The following is a 20874-nucleotide window of genomic DNA, read 5'->3' on the forward strand; positions in this document are numbered from 1 at the left end:
TGGATTAATTAAACAATCGGACGGGAACTAATGGCGGGAATGAAAATGGGGCCACGGGAGGGAAATGCCCGCTATAAAAAGTGATGTCTCCAAATGGAGTCATACGTAGCTCCTCAACCTCTTGAACTAAAACACGCGTGCTAAATTTAATGGCTTCCTCGTGTGTTTGTGTAAACACTTTCTTGAATATCTTCTTCTGCCACGGTTTGGATTGACCTCAAGTATCTAAATGAACGCCGCTGGTTTTTGAGGTATTGGCGCAGAAAGGAAATTGTATAAAAGGAAACCCTGTGTCCGAGGCTCAGAAAAGGACATTCAAAGTCGAATCGCTTGGTTTTGTGGCGGCGAAAAAAAATTATTTTCCAACAGTCAACATAAGAAGGAAAAGCCGTTGTGAACATGGAAGAAGATTCATTATTTACACGCCAAGAGGGCTGAGACACTAAAACTTTCAATGCAATGACTGAAAATTGTCATGTGAACACAATTGAACAGGTGACTTCTGACTTCAATCCTCCAGAACAGTAGGGGGCGATAATGCCGGAATACAAGATGGTTTTAGAAATGGGAAGAGTTTACGATTGGAGTTTTCAAACACTTTTGCAGTTGTCGACGGCAACTTATGTTGACGGCAACTAATGCTGATGGCAACTTATGTTGACGGCAATCTATGTTGACGGCAATCTATGTTGACAGCAATTTATGATGATAGCAATTTATGTTGACGCCAATTTATGCTGACAGCAACTTATGTTGACGCCAATTTATGCTGACGGCAACTTATGTTGATGACAATTTATGTTGACTGCAATTTATGCTGACATAAATTTATGGTAACGGCAAATTATGCTGGCGGCAACTTGTGTTGACAGCAACCTATGTTTACTAATTTATTTATTACTAATGTATTGCTTATTTATTGATTATCTATTATTATTATTATTATTTTATCATGGATTATATATTATTATTATTTTATCATGGATTACATATTATTATTATTTTATCATGGATTATATATTATTATTATATTATGGATTATATATTATTTTATTATGGATTCTATATTATTATTTTATTATGGATTATATATTATTTTATTTTATTATTGATTATCTATTATTATTTTATTATTTTATTATTGATTATTTATCAGTTTGTTGTCGTTTTGACTACTTATTCATTGAATAATTTATTTACTATCTATCATTATTTATTATCATTATTGATCATTTATCTGTTTGTCGTTGTTTTGACTACTTATTTATTGAATTATTTATTTACTATCTATCATTATTTATTATTATTGATCATTCATCTGTTTGACGTCGTTTTGACTACTTATTTATTGAATTATTTATTTACTATCTATCATTATCATTATTTATTATTATTGATTATATGTCTGTTGTTGTTATTTGTGCCCTTCATGGTGAAGCTTTAAATCTCATTATACTATACTATAATGACAATAAAAACATTCAATTCAATTCATTTTCCTCCTCGCCATTGCGACAATTAAACACGACAGTGGAAAAAAAAGATGAACTTAACGTTAGCAACGCTTTACTCGTTCGTCCCCAATCATTTTGTCGGAAGCGCTGCTCTTTGTTCGCTTTTACACACAAAAGCTAGCAACGCTGGCAACGCTCGATATGCTGGGAGGCAAGAAGTCAGGCCAATAGTTGCTACGCCATCCCTTGGGAATCCGTGCCTAAACACCTGGGAATAAAAGTGCCAGTGCCTTTGAAAGACACCAATGTTTGTAGATCAGTAACTCTTTTGTTGTAGCGAGCGGGATATGCACATCAAAATCATCCACTCACGTTTAATACGCGACTTTATTGTTTCTTTTTATACGTGCCGCTTTTAAGGTGCTAATGAGTCCTTGTCACGCGGGAAAACAAACCGGGTGAGGCGGCCATAGCTGCAATACTTTGACTGTATATATATACACGCTTTTATGTTGAAGGGCTCCCTAACTTTGAGCATGGCGTCACATGAAACGATACAACTTCAACAAGCCGATATCAATTACTGGAACGTAATGGATAACCCGGAATGTGAATAAATCAGTCAAATGGAGGCTTTTCTTCACAAATTAATTAGAAGAAGAAGAAGCCCATACACAAAACCAACAGGACGTCAACTGGAAATGCCCAAAAAACAGCAGGAACTCAATATCAAGAGGAAATGATCCAAAATTTACACCAAGATGGAAATTTTAGTTAGGATTTTAACCACTCATTTGGTGCGATTGCATACCTGCCAACCTCGGCCAATCGCTCCCCTTATAAAAGATTTCATTTCCCCTTAATAAGCCATTAAAAACGGCACATATTTACTCACATAGGGCATGCTTAAAAGTCTATGGGGTACCCAATTAGTATGCACTAAATTCAAAAGTGTAGATTTCCCTGTATGAAAGCTGAAATCTTGACTGTCTGGCTACATTGCTTGCTGACGCGCTATATCTATATCGTGAAAAGGCGAATTTAACTGACGCGTGTGCGCAAAATCGCGCTTAAAGCATGACAATATTAGCGGTCGACAATGACGTTTTCGTTTGCTGCCAGTGACCGAGACGATCCGAAATGACTAAAACGAGATTGGTTTTACGAAAAACACAATTCAAAAAGTCCCGTACAAAAATTGTGATACGGCGTACACAATTTGAAATGATCAAAAAAATGTATAGAATACGGAAAGAACCCGTACCGTATCATTTATGAACATGAACATGTTCTTGTCCATATACGTTGTATCAAGTTACATAAGAAACACCATTTTACATCACTTAGCTCAAGGGTGTCGAACTCGGGTTGGTTTGCAGGCCGCTTTAACGTCAACTTGATTTCACGTGGGCCGGACTATTTTAGATATAATATTTCGATTTTTTTAATGGATTAAAAGAACTGGATTATAAACCCTGAATATTCCGTTTTTTATAGATCTAAAACAATGTTTATTTGAGCTTGTTTTTCTAAGTAAGGGAAAATCATTTATCAATAATAAAATCAGTAATTTAATTATTTTTTCATCGCAAAAGGAAACCAATTTTTTCTTTAATTATGTTCCATATTGACGTGGAAAACAGAAAATATTTTTCTATATTTTTAGATTTTACAAAATGGTTTTTGAACTAAAAACACAGAAAAAATGGATTAAAAAATGACAATTATTGATTTAAAAGGGGGAAAATCAGGAAATGTAATATACATCTATACTCTTCATTTTAATTTGATCCTAAAACAGAAAGTCAGCACTCATGATTGACTTTCCCGGGCCACACAAAATGATGCGGCGAGCCAGATTTGTCCCCCGGGCCGCCACTTTGACACATGTGACTTAGCTATTGCATGCTATCAAAACGGAAGACCCAGGCGTCCATATTTTTTGTCCTACTCCCCTGGTCCTCCCCACATATCGCACACGTGCCGGCCACCGTCTCGCTCGTTCCACATTTGCTTAATGAGATGATGGCGCGCAGACCCTCGAGCGCGGTAAAAGTTAAGTTAAATAACCAAATGATTGGAATTTATCAAAACAATGTCTTCCTGGCCCTCCCGTGACCCCCTTACCTTCTCATTTTCAGGTCACGGGACCTCAACTTCAACCTGACTTGCTTTCTGGCAAGCTCCCACCTCAGGTTCACCCCACGGCCCGCAGCGTGCCCCCCGGAGTCAAATTCGACGTACGTGGACGACGGAGATAAGACCCCAAGCCCTAAAATGTATTCCGCTTCCTTCCACACTGGCCTCAGGTCTTTTGCTCTGAAGTTAGACGGCGCTCATTATTAGCATGCGCTATTTACAAAATGTTAAATATTTTGAAGGAAGTTCATTTTCTGAAGCAGCTAGAACACCTTAAATGAGAATCCAGCCAATCACAGGGCACGAGGAGATAAAGGACGACCAATCATACCGAGGTGCAATTTAAGTCAAAGTTCTACCTAAAAAATATTAGGGGATAGATGAAGATAGCTGGAGGAAAAAGTCACGTAATAGATAAGGACCGGTGATGCGGGATGCTAACATCGACGCAGCATCCGGTTGCCGTGGCAACACATCACATTTACAATCTCCTTTTTTCGCCAACCTTTGCCGGAGGTAGAGGCTGAGTTATGAATTTCTGATGAATTACAGGGGAAAAAATGGACTCTGACACTGAGCCTGGGATAAACATGATATCTATTAATCCTAAATGAAAAATGTATATTAAAAAAGCTTGAATAATGAAGGGTCGTATTGGAAAATATCAGTGTCCAAAAAACGCCATTCAAAAATGGTTAAATTCACAAATATTCACACTCTCACCAAGTACAAATTCAACATTGTCTGCACCAAAGTCAAACAAATGTACCATCCCGGGGGTGCCGGAGCACACCCGAGCGAACTGGTCAGAATCCTGAACCAATCACAAACAACTTCGTATTTCAAAGCCATTTGACGGCTTGTTTAATTCCCACATTTATTACAAATTGAGACAATAAATCAGGAAAATCTGGTTATTTTGGGGGGGTTAAAAACCTTTCACGAGGAACTATAACTCACATTGGCGAACTATCTCACACCCTGCAAAAAATAGGAGTGTCATTGAGTGGGTTTTGAGTCATATGATTTATGGATGGGTGACGTGATTGAGGATTTGACACCGTGATATAATTACAAGGCTCCGATGTGGGGAGAAAGTGAAGGTTTTGCAAAAAAAACTCTGACGCAGGCAGCGCACAATGAAAGGGCCGAGTGTCAGCGTGTTGAATAATATCAATTCTCATGCTTTCATATCTCAAAAACACACACAAAATGTTGGGACCGGTGGCTAATAATTTATTCCAACTATCAATATGATACTGCCATTAGCAAATAAAGGCAGCGAAACTGGCTATATTGCTGTAAATAATGCTCTTTTCTACTAGTATTTTAATAAAAAATGTAAAAAAAATACTACATAAAGCTGTAAAATTGGGGAAAAATGCAACAACAACAACAAAACTTACCTTGGATCTTAGGCCTTTAAAAAAAACATTTTACCACATTACATAACTCCGACCCTACCATTCTATTGCATTCGATTTAAACAATGATTATATGTCATTTGAATGGCTGTGGGAATGCAACATAATATAAAATACTCGTGTCAAGGAAATATGTTGCCCTCTTGTGGCAACTATTACTTACTACATGTTTGCGTCTGATACTTGGATGTGAAATACTAGTGCCTTATATGTAACAATATCACGTCTTGGCTTGTAGCCTAAACTAGGTCAAAATTCAAGTTCTTGGGTTTGATGTCAAAATATTATGTCAAAATATGTATTTATAATGTGTTTTTAATTGACTGAGATGTGGCTTGAAAGAGAATTATAAAAATATGCTTTAACAATGGGCCACATTTCCCTAAAATTGTATATTTTGGTACTCACCGAGCAATCTTCCTCGACGTCCTCCTCCGTTTCTCCATAATTACGAGTCAATTTTTCCAAATTATGAATTCTCCATCATTGGACACCGTCATAACGTCAACAATGTCCTTTTCCGTTTTGTTGTTGTCCTCTGATCCATCCAAAAAAGGCCCACAAAATTCCAAAAAAATGGTAGCTTGGTCCTCAACTCGTAGGTGATTTTTGGCAAAACGCACCAAATAATTATGATGATACAGGTATAATAATAAAAAAACAAACTTATGAAAGGAGGAAAAATAGTACGCAAAGCTAGTATTGAGTTTCTTTGCATTTGCATCAAAAATAACGGGTGGCTCAAATTTTTGCGACCCTTTAAAAAGTTTTTTATCGACTAGTTGTGGATGTGAGGTCAAATATAATCATAATCATAATAATCCTGCCTTGTTCCTTGCATGCTCCATGGAAACCACGTCTTGGAGGTCCTTTTGATGAAAAAAATCGATTGTTTTGTTTGCTTTTTCTTCTTTTTGTGGAAGAGCAAAGCATGCTTGGAAATGTTTGTTTGTCTTTGGTTACAGGAAGTCGAATGCGCGTAATGACGCACATGTCGTTGCACCTGTGCGATTTCTCTTCCTCATTGCGAACCTGCTACCAATCAGCCCTGCCTTTTACTTTAGTTTTATTGTATTTTAATTTTTTATTGTCATTAAAGGTCCGTCAATGTTTCAGTGAGCCCCATAGAATACAAAAATTGTAATAAAAAAACAAAAAAAAGAAATAACTACTCATTTACTACTTCTATTTATTTATTTATTTATTTATTCATTACGTATTTATTAATTATTTGTATATTTATTGTCATTATTTATTGATTATTTGTTTATTTATCGTTATTTATTGGTAATTTATAGTTTGTTGATTATTGGTTTATTGTTACTATTTATTGATTATTTGTTTATTGTTGCTATTTATTGATTATTTGTTTATTGTTACTATTTATTGATTATTTGTTTATTTATTGTTATTGTACGTTGTTAATTTATTCATTGTTATTATTTATTGATTATTCGTTTATTGTTATAGTTTGTTGATTATTGGTTTATTGTTACTATTTATTGATTATTTGTTTATTGTTGCTATTTATTGATTATTTGTTTATTGTTACTATTTATTGATTATTTGTTTATTTATTGTTATTGTACGTTGTTAATTTATTCATTGTTATTATTTATTGATTATTCGTTTATTGTTATTGTTTATTGATTATTTGTTTGTCTGTCTCGGTCCGGTGGCTTGAGTGGTTAGGGCGTCGGCCTCACAGCGCTGGGGTCCTGGGGTCGAATCCAGGTCAGTCCACCTGTGTGGAGTTTGCATGTTCTCTCCTGGCCTGCGTGGGTTTTCTCTGGGTACATCCCCAAAATATGCATGCTAACCTAATTGAACATTTGAAATTGCTGTTGTTTGTCTCCTCGTGCCCTGTGATTGGCTGGTCACTGATTCAGGGTGTCCCCTGCTTCTGGCCTGAAGTCAGCTGGGATAGGCTCCAGCACCCCATGCGAGGATAAAGCAGTTCAGAAATGAATAAATGAATGAATACTTATTTATTGATTACATTTATTTATTGTTATTATTTGTGGATTATTTATTGATGTTATTTATTGGTTATTGATTTGTCTGTCTGTTTGTTGTTGTTATTTGTGCACTTGATGGTAAAGCTTTACATCTCATTATAATTGTATCATGACAATAAAAGCATTCAATTCAATTTTAAAAAAAAATCCAAAATGGTGGTCAGAACTCCTGGTCCCAGCCCGACTCGTCATCCGGGGGCGGATCTTCTTGGTCCGCGGGAAAGTCGTCAAAGTTCCTGTTGTCCAGTGGGCCCTCCACCTGGCGGCGAAAGCACATGCAATTTGGGACGGCGGCGTCAAACCCGCGCTCGGATGCTAACGATAATGTCAACAGGGATGGACGACCCCGTGAAATCCACAGTCCGCCTAGAACCAAAAACTGACGGACCGTTGGCTGCCATCTAGGAAACGGCGGCGCTCACCGTCGGCGTGAAGGGAGACTCCACGGTTCCTTGGCGCAGGCCGTCCCAGTTGAAGCCCTCGAACCACCTGAGCGGAGGAAGGGGAGGAGCTAAGGTCGTGAGCGGCGTGACGCGGGGAAGACGGCGTCCTCACTTGTGCTTCTGGATGTCCCTGACGCCGTTCTTCTGGTTCCCCAGACGCTCCGATGGGTTGTCCCTGAAAGGGATGGCGAGCGGCTATCACGAAAAAAGTTCCACGTTCGAGTCTCTTTTGGAATTTGGTCACGTTTTTTTTTTAAAAGCGCACCTGCAGAATCTCTTGATGAGGTTGGTGGCGCTCTTGTTAATTTTTTTGGGGAACTCCACCATGTCGATGCCCCTCAGGATGACGTTGTAGGTCTTCATGGGGTCGGAACCGGAAAACGGCGGACTGCGGGAACCCCGCGCGGGAGGCCGTCAAGCCCGAGCGCTCGCTCGCCGCGAACTCGGTCGACGGCGCCTCGCCGACCTTCCGCTGAGGAGCTCGAAGATCAGGATCCCCAGCGACCAGCAATCGGCCGAGCTGTCGTGACCTTTGTTGAGGATGATCTCCGGGGCCACGTACTCGGGGGTCCCGCAGAAGGTCCAGGTCTTCTTGCCCAGGCCCACCTTCTTGGCGAAGCCAAAGTCCACCTGACGGCGGCGCTTCCCGTCAGCGCCGAACCCGGCTTCCGCCGCCGGAGACTCACCAGCTTGGCGTAGCCTCGGTGGTCCAGGATGATGTTCTCCGGCTTGAGGTCGCGGTAGATGATCCCCTTGCAGTGGAGTTCCGCCAAGGCCTCCACCACGCACGCCACGTAGAACCGCGTGGTGGCGTCGTCAAAGGAGCCCCTGACCGTCGGTCGGACGCATAAACATCGCGTCGGGACATCCGCGGCGAGCGCTCACCTGTCTCGGAGAAGCGTCCACAACTCGCCGCCGAGACAAACCTCCAACAGCATGTACAAGTATTTGGGGTCCCGGAAGGTCCGATACAACCTGCAGGCGGCCAATGGCATCCAAGAATCCCGTCATTCCCAATTAGCGGGTCAGACGGAGAAACCGTGAGCGACCTGATGACAAACGGGCTGTGGAGCTCCATCATGATCCGTCGTTCCGACATGATGTGTCCCTGCTGCCTGGTGTCCAGGATGTGGCGCTTCTTCAAGACCTTGAGGGCGAAGGAGCGCCCGCCGTCGCTCTTCAACCTCACCTGTAAGGACGTGCGACGCCCGCCAGTCAACATAACCGCGGGCTTCCCCGGACTCGGCGACCGGCCTACCAGCTCCACGCGGCTGAAGCCCCCCATGCCCAAGGTGCAGACCACGTCGAAGTCGTCCAGCGTCACTCTGGAGAAGAAGTCGTCGTCCGCCAGACGTCTGCTCTCCGCGTTCAAACGTGGTTAGCTCGTACGTTCCTTTCCGTCAATTCGCCGGGCGCCCTCGCCGCTCACTTGGCTCTCGAGTCGTCGTCGTCGCTCTGCTGGTCGTTGACTTCCTCCAGTCCGCCGATCAGCTGCTTGAAGGACCTCAGGAGCGAAAGCCACGGAGATTCGATTGGTCTCCAGTCGGACACTTCCGGTTGTCCGATTGTCAACGAGGCTACTCACTCTCTGTCCACCACCAGACACGTGACGGCGCCCACGGCCGTCACGCTGGCCGTGCGCACGTCTTCCCTACGAAAGGCGGGCGGCGGTAAAACGTGAGTGGGCGTTTCCGGGCCACGCCGCACCTCTCACCCTTTCAGCGCCTGCTCGCCGAACCAGTCGCCCTTGGACAGCGTCTTGGACGGCGCCTGCTCGCCGCTGGATTCGCTTTGTTGCGACAACATCACCTGCGTGGCCACGCTTTGAGCATTTTCCGGGATTTCTTCAAATTCGACCGGGAGGTGGGGACACGCCCCCTTTACTCCTCACCTGACCTTCGCTGACGATGAAGAAGGTGTCCCCCGTGGCGCCCTGCCGGATGATGTAATCGCCGTCGTTGTAGTGCATCTTTGATGAAGAAAGAGGCCGCGTGAGTGGACGGGCGTACTTTTGATTGACATTTGACGGGTGCTCTCTCACCTCCTCTAGAACGTCAGCCAGCTTGCTGAGAACATCTTCAGGAAGGGCTTGGAAGGACGGCACGCTAATCGGGGGGGCGGAGCCACGGCTCGTGTGAAGGTTACGCTCATATTTCAACGCGAAAACAACATTTGGACGAGTATGTGACAATAGCCAATCATTTCAACATTCGTTCATTCATTTTCTGAACCGCTTATCCCCACAAGGGTCGTGGGGGGTGCTAGAGCCTATCCCAGCTGATTTCAGGCACCCCCAGCCAATTGCAGGACACAACAAGAAGGACAACCAATCATAGCTAGGGGGAATTTAGAGTGTTCAACCAGCTAGCCTAGCATGCAAGTTTTTGGAATGTGGGAGTACCCAAAGAAAACCCACACAAGCCCAGAGAGATCACTCGGCCGCCGGGCCGCCTCATTTCCAACATGTCCAAGGAAATTGAAAACCAGACTGGCAGGTCAGAAGAGGGGGACAACCCAAATATTTTTTCTTTGGGTTCTGTGGGTATGAGTTTCCCTGACACGTGATTGGACGGTTACCTTCTCAGGAAGTCGGTATACTGCGAATGTTTGATGAGGCCGGTCCGCATCATGATGGTTTGGAAGCCCTGACGGTCAATGGCCCACAGCTTGATGTCGGTTAGCGCTACGCAAACGCTTAGTCACCATCGGACTAACCCGCCATGGAATTGCTCGTAGGTTATTTGCGGGTGCGTACCGGTCACCGTGGCCGTGCGGGTGCAGTTGTAGAGAATAGCCAGCTCTCCAAAGACCTTCCCGGATTCGATGATGCACAGCTTCTTGCCCTCCTTGCTGACCTCCACCGTGCCCTCTGATGACACAAAGGGGTTTTGTGAGCAACCAATCAGTGATATTCACACAACCCCTAAAAAGTAGCGGGCTCGATTTATAGATCTCAATTCTCCCGCTGTATTTTCCCGAGCCATCATTTGGCAATGATGGCTTTGAGACCTCGCATCTCACCCTCGAGGACATAGACGCTGGAGCCCTCGTCGCCCTCTTTGATGACGCGGCAGCCTTTGTCCAGGACGGCGGGACGCATGCAGTCCAAGATGGTGGAGATCTGGACCCGGGGAACGACCCGCACGTCAGCCTTGGCGTGCGACCAACGGCGGACGGGGCGCCACGTTCCTTCTCACCTGTCCTTGTTCCAGGTGCTTCATGAAGTCGTTATCCATCAGCGCCCTCTGGATCAGCTCACTGGACCTGCACACCAGTACAAAAGCCATGCAAAGTTTATGAATCTGTGCGAGTCTTAATACTCTTCAATCACTTTTAAAAATATATATAATAGTAGGAGTTTAAAGACTGCTATTTAGGATTTTGTCACTCCCTCACCACTACACCGAGCTGTGGGGTCTTTGATACAACACGACAACAAGCCGTGGGGGTCTTTGATAAAACATGAGGCCATTGGAAAGAACACTACGAGCCGTGGGGTCTTTGATAAAACACGAGCCCATTGGAAAGAACATGCCAACAGGCTGTGGGGGTCTTTGATACAACACGACAACAAGCTGTGGGGGTCTTTGATACAACACGACAATAAGCTGTGGGGGTCTTTGATACAACACGCCAACAAGCAGTGGGTGTCTTTGATACAACACGACAACAAGCTGTGGGGGTCTTTGATACAACACGGCAACAAGCTGTGGGGGTCTTTGATACAACACACCAACAAGCAGTGGGTGTCTTTGATACAACACGACAACAAGCTGTGGGTGTCTTTGATACAACACGACAACAAGCTGTGGGTGTCTTTGATACAACACGACAACAAGCTGTGGGGGTCTTTGATAAAACACGAGACCATTGGAAAGAACACTACGAGCCATGGGGTCTTTGATAAAACACGAGCCAATTGGAAAGTACATAACAAGCTGTGGGGTCTTTGATACAACACGACAACAAGCTGTGGGGGTCTTTGATAAAACATGAGGCCATTGGAAAGAACACTACGAGCCGTGGGGTCTTTGTTAAAACACGAGCCCATTGGAAAGAACACGACAACAAGCTGTGAGGGGTCTTTGATAAAACACAAGAGCATTGGAAACAACTCTTTGCTATCAAAATGACATTCCGTCCAAAAGGAAGCGCATTTCCTCACTCTTTGCTCTTGCGGTAGCTGGTGAGCGTGACGTCAGTCAGCCGGGCCGGGTCCACGGCGCTGGGTTCCGCCGAGATGGCCAATCTCTTGGTGCGCTGGGGCTCATCCGGCGACGTCGTTTCCGGAGCGCCACCTGCGGGATACCAAAACGCATTTTGAGTTGCTATCTTTAAATCCGTGTGACCCCGAGAGCACACACCTAGAACGGCGCCGCAACGGCGCTCCAGCTCGGTCCGCAGACGTCCAATCAGCAGGTCTTTGGCGTCCAGTTCCAACTCCAGCTCGTCGATCAGTGCGTCTCGCTCAATCAGCTCCTGGATCTTCAGCTGCAGCGCCACCTGCAGGTCGCGCAGCAGGCCACCGCCCGGCTTTGGCGCTGCCATCGACACGCCCCTGGCGATGGAAAGGGACAAAATACAAACGTGCTTGGATTATCGATTGCAGTGCTCGATCTATATAGAACAAAAGTAAGATGCTATGCAGTCCTATAATCTAGCATAAAAGTGCTAAAATCTTGTTAGCAACTGCTATCCCAGTCGTCTGGATGGGCCCCCGTCATCCGAAGGGGTCCGCAAGCCAGATTTGGCCCCCGGGCCGCCACTTTGACACGTGATTTAGTTGTTAAATTTCGAAAGAGGCACATAGAGCAGCCTTACCTCGGCTGACAACGTCAGTAACTTCCTCAAGCTGTTCAAACGTTGATGAAAAACAAGACGATCGGGAGCAGGCGAATTTCCACGCGTCCAATCGTACGTATACACATGCAGCTGCCTATGACAGCAACTCTTCAGAATCCAAGTGGAGTCTGCTTCAAATACACAAAGCATCAACTTTCACTTTAGTTGTGCGAAGAATATAGCCTGGAACATACATACATAAATAGTTTACATTTGGATTGAAGAAGTATGGTGAGATGCAGTTCTCTTTTTATATAAATGGTCAGTGTAATAAACATATTTCACACATTTCGCATAGTTTTGAGTATTTAATTGAGTAACTGAGTAAAAATGGAAAAACATTATGTCCATATACCTATCATAAAGTAAGCAATTTGATGCATTTGGTATCACCAGGTTTCACTTTGAAGATGATTGAAGAGGTGCACATGCGCAGAAAATGCCCCAATGCCCCGCCCACCCGGAAGCAGCAACATGGCGGCGCCGCAAAGCGACAAGCCATCCGACCGACTGCACTTGTATCCTTTGCCTTTGCATTCAATCTCCACAATTATCTTGAAGAGTACCATTTGACTTTTAGCTGAGAATGCGGCGTTTATAGAGTTTTCTTCCCGTGTTCAACTACCACATAAGTAGCTTAACCAACGCACGAGGGAGGCGTCGTTCAAGCTTGAAAAACGGACGTGCTTTAAAAAGTCTCTTCCATTTGCCAGGTGTTGATTAAATCGGGAAAAAACACCAATCAGGAGTTCAAAAGTGTCTTTTATTTGTTTGAAATTTCCTCCTGGACGTTGTGCCAATCCCCAGTCCGTTTGCGCACGCATGCGCACATGGGATAAACGTGCTGTACTATTTTCGTTTTTATTTCGTCTTATTTGACCCTTTCATGGCCTCTAAATACTTTGGCGTGTTTTAGTTTAATTCCTGATACATTGTCCGAATGTCACCGAGTGGAAGGAGTTTAAAAACATAAGGTGTTATTGTCATTTTGGCCAAATTGAGTAAACTGGAAAATCAGGCTGAATACAAGTTTGTCACTTAACAACGGTTGCTAGGCCGTGATTGGTCTTTGTCATTTTGGGGGTGGAGTTAGCAAAAGGTCAAGTTTCCTTGACATGGGTCGTCGGCAAGCTCCCTGAACGTGCCCTTCCCGTCGGTGCGAGAGGCCACCATCGCCCTGCGCTCGCTCGGCGCCGACCGCCAGCCTCGACGAAGTAGCACGCACCACCAGCTGGAGCTCCACGGGACCGTTTTGACGGCGTGAGGAACCCCGCCGGCTCGGCCTGGCGTGCATTCCGCGCCAGGCGATGACCTCCGCCTACTGTCTTTCAGGAGGTGGAGCGCCGACATCGCTCGCACCCTGCGCGTTGCTGTCAACTCCTTCCTGGAGCACTTGGACCTGGTGCTGGAGACCATGATCATGTTTTCCACCGAGGAACCGGAAAGCGAGCAAGGGAAGGGCGTGGATGGCGATGTCGGACTCGCTCGTGCCGATGGCGCTCCGCCTAACGACGGCCTGACGACGCATTTGAAAGTGGACAAACGGATTTGACAAACCAGCAAAAATGAAAATATGACAAAGGCAAAATGCTGCCATAAGTTACCACTCGTGAAATCACACATCTTTAAACAGCTTTTTCTTTGACCTGATGTTTTTGTAAAATAACATTATTTTTTTAATAAAAAACTGATTTTGGAAGATTGTTTTTTTCTTTTACAAACAACTACTTGTATGGGCTAACTCGAGAAAATTCAACTCCCAAATCAAGGCAATGCATTTTATTACCATCTCGTGTGACCTTTAAGAAATGGAATTGAGCATTTTTTTGACAAAGAAAATGGAAAAAAAAAACATGATTATACTTATCAACACTTTATATGCTTGTATGTTGAATTCCTGCCAAAGCAGGATTTGTATTCTGAAAGCTTCAACTTGAAACGAACAAAACAAATTCCACATTCAAACATGTCATATTCCCCCAAATGTCCTGGGGAATTTTTTTTTTAGATCGGCCGCCATTAATCAAACCGTCTGACGTTTCAAAAGCCGGCGCCGTTGCATGACGATTCTCCGGCTCCACGCATTTTTTTCACGTGAAATCAAAACGATCCTGTCATTTTTACGGCGAGCGGTGACCATTTTGTCCGTATCCACCGACGACCGAAACATCCCCGTGACTCAGAAGTCGTCGTCGTCGCAAATGTCCAAGTAGACGTCAAAGGCCTCTCGATTGCAGTTGCCGTCGGGCGTGAAGACGTACTTGTGGAAGGTCCCGTCCACGCAGATGGCTGCGGGGCGGCGCGGCGAAGGTGAGCCGGGGCGCGGCTCGGGAAGCGTGGCGACGGCGGGCGTTTCTCACCGATGACGGAGTTGACGTTCTTAGACGTGTTCTTCCCGAAGGCGCAGATGCAGGCGCACTCGGCGGGCACGGTGAAGCTGGCCAGCGACCACTGGCTGTCCACGTACTGACCGATCACGGGGCCCACCTTTCCCACGCGCGCCAACCTGACGCACAAAGAGGCGCGGTCAAGGCGGGGCAAAACGCAGGGGACCGTCGCGCTCTTACGCCGAACGCCGGTTGAGTTTGGTGTCTTTCAGGGCAAAGATGTGGACCGTCCCTTTGTCGCTGGACGCGCACAAGAAGGACGAGTCGTGACTGAAGTTGATGCTGCGCTCGGGGAAGTAGAACACGTGAGCGGAGAGGGCGGCGAAGGCGAGGGGGGCGGCAGCTTACCAGTAGAGGGTGGCCGGGTCGGTGCCTCGCCGCAGTTCCACCAGTTTGTCGCGGCTGATGGTGTCGAAGAGTCGGATGAGCGTCCCCTTGCGCGAGGCCGAGGCGGCCACGCTGCCCGGCTGGTTGAGCGCCACGCAGGCGATCTCGCTCTGATGTGCGTTGATGGTGAACGGCGCCGACGACGTTCCCGGTTTGGTGTTGGACAGATCCTAAGGGGAACAGAGCTTTTTTTAGGGGTGTACAACACGTGTGCGGACGTTTGGTCGCCGGACTTTTGGTCGCGGACGTTTGGTCGCCCGGACCCAAACAACCGGAGACCAAACATCCGGCGACCAAAAGTCCGGCGACCAAAAGTCCGGCGACCAAAAGTCCGTCAACAAAACAAGGTAAAACAACACGGTCTACGCGTGAATAAAAGCCAACAATGGCCATGAGCAGTTTCACTGAGCCGACGTGTGAGTGTAGAAGAGTTTGTATTCTACATGCGTTGTCCCTTTAAGAAGCGACGTCAGTCAGGGTCTCAGCAAGTTCTCCCACAAAAAACAATAAAAGTCCGGGAAATGTGGAGCTTTTCTTTAGCCTAATAATTAATAGAGCATTAAGTATGACTAAATAGTAATTCGCAGTTTGTATTTAGGGAATTTGAGCAACGATTTAAATGGTAATTATCACTTACCTTCCGGGCGACCAATCGACCGTGTACCGTCCAACATACGTCCCCCCATAACTCACCGCCAGCTGCAGACTTCCGCACTTGTGTCCTGGGAAGAGCAGCAGTTGCTTGTCCACGCTGGGGCACAAGTCGCACAGACCTGCGGGAAAAGGCCGTTAGAGGCGGGGCCCCGCTCGGGACGGGGCGGGGCGGGTCGACCGGGGGGACCTTTGGGGTTGTCTCGCGTGTCGAACTCAAACAGCTTCTGCGGTTTGTCGGGAAAGGAGTAAACGTAGATTCTGTTCTTCAACACGATGACGATTCTGCCAAGACGCCTTCCATTAGGAGGCGGGCGGGAAAAGACGGCGCGTGCCGCGTCTCACTTGTCGTGTCGCATGCGGACGGCCAGGACGGGCTTGGTGAAGGTGAACTCCAGCGCCAGCTTGTCTTTGGCCTCCCGACTCTCCCGCGCGTCATCCCAGATCAGCACTAAGGCCAGCCAGACGGCGTGGGCGTCAACATCAACGTCCGCATCCGCGTCACTGTCAAAATTCCCTCACCTGAAATGTCGGAGAACTTGGGATTGACGCCACCCCCCACCAAAGCCAGCAGGTTGGAGCGATGCAGCATGGAGCAGGACGCCACGCTGCCCACCTGCTCGTGATCTGCCCAAGAGATGGCGCGAGCGGTCAGCGGCCTGCTCACCGACCGGCACGTTGGGCACTCACCCAGGTGGCCTTTCTCCATCAGCGGCTCCACGTTGTAGATCCTAACCCCCGACTCCATGGAGCAGCAGAAACAACCTGCAAAATGTATTTTTCTTAATCTATTTCTTAGCAAAATTCAGCAGGGGGCTTATTGAAACTGTATTTACATTTATTTTTTATTCTTTTACCTAATTAGAGCACATTAGCCCTCAAGCAAACGTTTTGCGGGCACAAGAATTGTCTCATTGATTAATCATAATGCAGACACGACTGTTTACATTCCCATAAACAAGTTGTCCCGCCTCTTTTCACACATCAGCCAATCACATTAGGCTTTGGTGGGACGCGAATACAGCCCATTCGTCGCTGAAAATGTCAGGCAAAAATGTTTGTTGGCATGAGTTACGTTTGTTTCCAAAAATATCAAGCCTCCGCTAGAAAACCTTCTCTCCGGGCCACACGCAATATGACAACGGAATGGGCTTTTAATGAAGGGTTAAGTAGTTAACTTACTGTGGTCCTGGTTGAACTGCAGGCTGTTGACTCCTCTCTGTTTGGACATGTCGCAATTGTGTCGACTAACTAGCCGCTCGCAAAGCTAAACTTGACTAGAATGATTTAGCTTGTCTGCATCAAAACGGATGAAAAGGCGAATAAAGCCGCAAATATAACACCTTGCCGTCTTCTTGTTGAGAGTTGGATAACAAGACGACGCCACGGGACGCTTTGTTTTGCTCACGAAGTGACGTCACATTGTTTTTCTTTGAATATATGGCACATTGCTAGCATCTATGAGGTGTCTACTGCCAACTACCGTACAGGAGGGTATGGCAGCCGGTGTTTTTAAAATAACGGTCCAAGTCTCGCATTAGGTCAAAAAAGAAAAATATCAATTAAAAAAAAAACATACAAAATGTTCCAGAAATCTGCATTTTATCAGTTTGAACCTCCATAAGTCACTCGTTTGTTCCTCAGGCACATATGCAACAACATTAAAAATGTCACCAGCCTATAAACCCACAAATGATGCAACCCAGAGACAAAAATCACCATTTTCGGATTTTATTCAAACATGGGCTTCCATGGAAGTGACGTTTCTGGGGCCATTTGACAGCGAGCTATTGCTTGCCCCTCTTGTATCCAAGTTGGGCATGAACACGTCCCCAGGGTGCAACCAGTAAAGGTTTTGGAGTCTGTCCACTCGATCTGACAAAGACAGCAGAGAACATGTTAAGGATCAGCGTCCGGCATCATCTCCAAAGAAAAGAACCAGAAAAAAAAAGCCTACCGCATTCATAGAGCATACGAATTCTTTGGACGTCGATGGGTGTCATGGCCACGCGCTGGCCCATCTGCTTGTTCTTAACTCTTGCCACGATGGTGGGATTCCCATTGGTCGAGAAGAAGGTGCTGGCACGCAATGGCCGCGTTAGTTGCGGCGTTCAGGCAACGGCGCCAACCGGGCTTACCTGCCGTAGTGCATGATGGAGGGCAAGTCGTACGGGAGGTCGAAGGTTTCCCCCATTTGCATGCGGAAGTTCTTTTTATGGCCTAGAATGGGATAGACGCTATTCTTAGCAACGCATTCGCCAAAACGCATCAAGCGCGCCGCACCTTTCATGATGTTCTCTTGCACGATGGTGATGTGTTTGCCACGGTCGCTCCGTGTGTGCTCGTGGTAGAAGCCCAGCGCGTGGAGGACCTCGTGGATGATGTTGCCCACCTGGCAGGTGGTGTCCACGTGGATGTCCTGCTCACCGCCAATGAAGCCCACGTAGGACGCGCACCTGCACGAGGCTAACAGTCAAAACGGGGCTAAAACCAGATACGCGACATTGCTAAAACGTCAAAACTAATGGCTCGCGACCAGCCGAGTCTCTCACCCAAACCCCCTCTTGAAGAAGATGAAGTCTGGCTCGTGGGTGCGCTCATGGAAGGAAACGCACGTTCGCATGGAGATAATCCTCAGCCCCATCTCGATGTCACCCTTGCGGGAAACTGCAGACAATTACCATTTAGGGGCAGAGGTCCGACATTGGGCCCCACCGCCCTTTTCGCACCCAACGAGTGATCGATCCAATACGGGATCCTGGTTGAGGGCCAGCGTTTGTCCACAGCATTGCGGTCCCTCTGCGAGGAATGGGCGAAAGGGTCAATCTCATTCTCAGCGCAAGATGAAGACGGACAGAACTCACCAGAAGCAGCATGTCACCCTCTGCCACGTCGTCGTCCATCAAGCCTGTCATTTTTTTTTTCCCACCACAAAGCCAAAAAAAAAGTTATACATTTTTATTTATTTATTTTTTTAAATGGGAGAAAATGACCTAACACAGGGGTGTCAGACTCGGGTTGGTTCGCGGGCCACGTTAACATCAATGCGATTTCATGTGGGCCGGACCATTTTAGATATAATATAGTTTTTTTTAATAAATGGATTTAAAGAACTGGATTAAAAGCCCTGAATGTTTATTTTAGCTTTTTTTAATTTTACAAAATGATTTTTGAACTAAAAACACAGAAAAAATGGATTAAAAAGTTACAATTATTGATTTAAAAAGGGGGAAAATCAGGAAATCTAATATACATCTATACTCTTCATTTGAATTTGATCCTAAAACAGAAAGTCAGCACTCATCATTTACTTTCCCGGGCGACACGAAATGATGCAGTGGGCTAGATTTGGCCCCCGGGCCACCACTTTGACACGTGATCTAACATGTGCAATGACTGACCCAAAGTCAGCACAGTGATTTGTAAAGTACCCCAAAGTGACCCAATATGAACTCAGCCCTCCATTGACAATGACCCATGTCCAATTTATCTAAACTGGTCAGAGTGGCTGGGAATTCTCATGTTTCAATGCCATCCAATCAAATTTGGACATCTAGGCACCATCAAAGGCAGCTAATGAGTCGACACGAAAATAACCCAAAAATGCCACAAAATGGATAGGAAATGAACAGAGATCTACAGGAAGTGACCCACAGGAGAGGGAAAACCTTCACATTCATGTGATTGGTTGAAAAAAAGTGTTATGGATGAGGAAATGACTAATTTTTAAAAGAATTAGAGTCTGGTTAACTAGCCTGCTAGCGTCTCCGGGTTCTCCTTGATGTACTCCATCGCTTGGACCAACGTGTCTGCATTGGAAAAGCAATTAATTGCTACATAGCGGCCAACGGCTAACCTTTTTGCTCACGTTACCTTGGTCCCGTGCCAGAGTCGGAGCGCAGCACCCTGAAACAAAACGCCAACGTATGTCATCGCCAAAAAGAAAAGACCCAAAACAGCTCAAGACATAAAAAACGGCGAGTAAGGACGGCCATCTTTACCTGGTCGGAGGACATCCCAGCAGAGGAGCGTGGCAATGAGCGGGAGCAGAAACATGGCGGCGTGGCTCATTAGCTGATGATGCTACTACCACCTGGCTCCCGCCTCCTCCTTAAATAAGACCCAGTGCTAATTAAGCCTGTGGAGCCACTTGGTGGATGGAGGCCGGAAAAACATGTATGCAACTCTTGTAGGCCCAAAAAAAGGAGAAAAAAAACCCTCAAGGCCTTAAAAATGACTTTTATTTGGACTGTGTGGATCGTACAAAGAGTGGCGTACCGTCAAGGTGGCGCACGTTTATGCTACTAGCGCGAAATGCCATGCAGAAAGCGTTTATTGGTGTGTTTATGTCAGTGCTTAAGAGTGGATATTAGTAGGTCAATTGTTGAGTTCCTCTTTCTTTTTTTAGGGCGCTCCGTCCTTCATCAGCAGAAAGGAAGGAAGAAAGGAAAAAGTCAGATGAGCGACCGCGGCCGCCGTCATGTGCGCGCCGGCCAAAAGAGGGACTCTTCATCGCTAATGCGCCGCGTCCGTGGAGAAAGACGACGCGGCGACGCGCACACTCGGACCTTTTGTATTGGCACGACACCGTTCACATGCTCGCCGGCGGACCTGGCCCCGCCTACTCTAAAAGTTCCTCGCCACCGCCACTTTTTGAAGTCGACTTTAGCTTAGCGGCTTCAAAGCGCATTATTAGCATTCGCCAATTAGGTTTTGAGCCATCAGGCGCCGCCATTTTGGTTCCCTGGCCTTCGTGAAGCCCACATTTGGGGTATTTTGGCGGTACGCGTCTGGGAATAACATGCCCTCTCGCTATTTTTTTTTGCAAGATTACAATTCATGATTATGCTAAACCAAAAAATCTCTTGGTACATTATTTATGTAGCAATACAGCCCCAATTCAAAGCGAATCAGAATTTAAACAGGTCATCTGCATCATTGTAAAATTAGAATATATTAATGATTTATTTAATAATAAAAATGATCAAGTTGCTAATAATGTAGCTGTTGGTAAACAATGCCACTTTGTGATATCAAATTGCCCGAAATCAAATATAATGTGATCAATATATCATGACTTTCTAAAAGAAATTGCCCAAATCCTTTATACAAAATATTTTTGGTTGTAA

The 20874-nt window shown here is 45.8% G+C and overlaps 5 protein-coding genes across 14 annotated transcripts in view; 1 reads left to right on the plus strand and 4 right to left on the minus strand.

The window, feature by feature from the left end:
• The window catches only part of rxraa (retinoid X receptor, alpha a), a 112216-nt gene extending 106236 nt beyond the window's left edge, over positions 1–5980 (minus strand). For 2 of the 3 annotated variants that reach the window (XM_077623155.1, XM_077623156.1), the window contains exon 1: positions 5426–5980. The gene's annotated coding sequence lies outside the window, so the exon portion shown is untranslated. The remainder of the gene's footprint in view (positions 1–5425) is intronic. The other variant, XM_077623160.1, reaches the window with a different exon arrangement.
• Positions 5981–7051: 1071 nt separating this feature from the next.
• On the minus strand, positions 7052–12740 carry LOC144091021 (cGMP-dependent protein kinase 1-like). 8 transcript variants are annotated; one of them, XM_077622993.1, is made up of 22 exons: positions 12676–12740; positions 12300–12448; positions 11843–12036; positions 11644–11776; positions 10676–10742; positions 10500–10599; positions 10234–10347; positions 10056–10161; positions 9520–9583; positions 9370–9447; positions 9193–9287; positions 9064–9129; positions 8908–8982; positions 8737–8833; positions 8528–8667; positions 8364–8453; positions 8165–8306; positions 7945–8108; positions 7744–7866; positions 7591–7673; positions 7458–7524; positions 7052–7294 (listed from the first exon to the last, which is right to left on the minus strand). In XM_077622993.1, the coding sequence occupies exons 3-22, from the start codon at positions 12024–12026 to the stop codon at positions 7132–7134; spliced, it is 2151 nt and encodes a 716-aa protein (XP_077479119.1). In that variant the 5' UTR covers positions 12027–12036; positions 12300–12448; positions 12676–12740; the 3' UTR covers positions 7052–7131. The 8 variants fall into 8 exon arrangements, with proteins under 8 accessions (XP_077479119.1, XP_077479118.1, XP_077479116.1 ...); XM_077622992.1 differs by having other exon boundaries at positions 12532–12730; XM_077622990.1 differs by having other exon boundaries at positions 12300–12451; positions 12532–12730.
• lage3 (L antigen family member 3) lies at positions 12730–14019 on the plus strand. The gene is made up of 3 exons (XM_077622998.1): positions 12730–12838; positions 13452–13580; positions 13653–14019. Exons 1-3 carry the CDS (start codon positions 12768–12770, stop codon positions 13870–13872), a joined length of 420 nt encoding a protein of 139 aa, XP_077479124.1. The 5' UTR covers positions 12730–12767; the 3' UTR covers positions 13873–14019.
• A 65-nt stretch (positions 14020–14084) lies between these two features.
• On the minus strand, positions 14085–17184 carry wdr45 (WD repeat domain 45). Its single transcript, XM_077622997.1, has 10 exons — positions 16928–17184; positions 16436–16510; positions 16268–16372; positions 16091–16196; positions 15936–16030; positions 15788–15867; positions 15056–15264; positions 14888–14989; positions 14681–14826; positions 14085–14609 (listed from the first exon to the last, which is right to left on the minus strand). Exons 1-10 carry the CDS (start codon positions 16974–16976, stop codon positions 14500–14502), a joined length of 1077 nt encoding a protein of 358 aa, XP_077479123.1. The 5' UTR covers positions 16977–17184; the 3' UTR covers positions 14085–14499.
• Positions 17185–17460: 276 nt separating this feature from the next.
• Positions 17461–19865, minus strand: LOC144090925 (low choriolytic enzyme). The gene is made up of 10 exons (XM_077622846.1): positions 19747–19865; positions 19619–19651; positions 19501–19554; positions 18610–18653; positions 18475–18544; positions 18298–18412; positions 18029–18201; positions 17884–17965; positions 17703–17824; positions 17461–17620 (listed from the first exon to the last, which is right to left on the minus strand). Exons 1-10 carry the CDS (start codon positions 19814–19816, stop codon positions 17481–17483), a joined length of 903 nt encoding a protein of 300 aa, XP_077478972.1. The 5' UTR covers positions 19817–19865; the 3' UTR covers positions 17461–17480.
• Between the last annotated feature and the right edge of the window lie 1009 nt (positions 19866–20874).

This window comes from Stigmatopora argus, chromosome 16, assembly GCF_051989625.1.
Source record: "Stigmatopora argus isolate UIUO_Sarg chromosome 16, RoL_Sarg_1.0, whole genome shotgun sequence".
Lineage (NCBI taxonomy): Eukaryota > Metazoa > Chordata > Actinopteri > Syngnathiformes > Syngnathidae > Stigmatopora > Stigmatopora argus.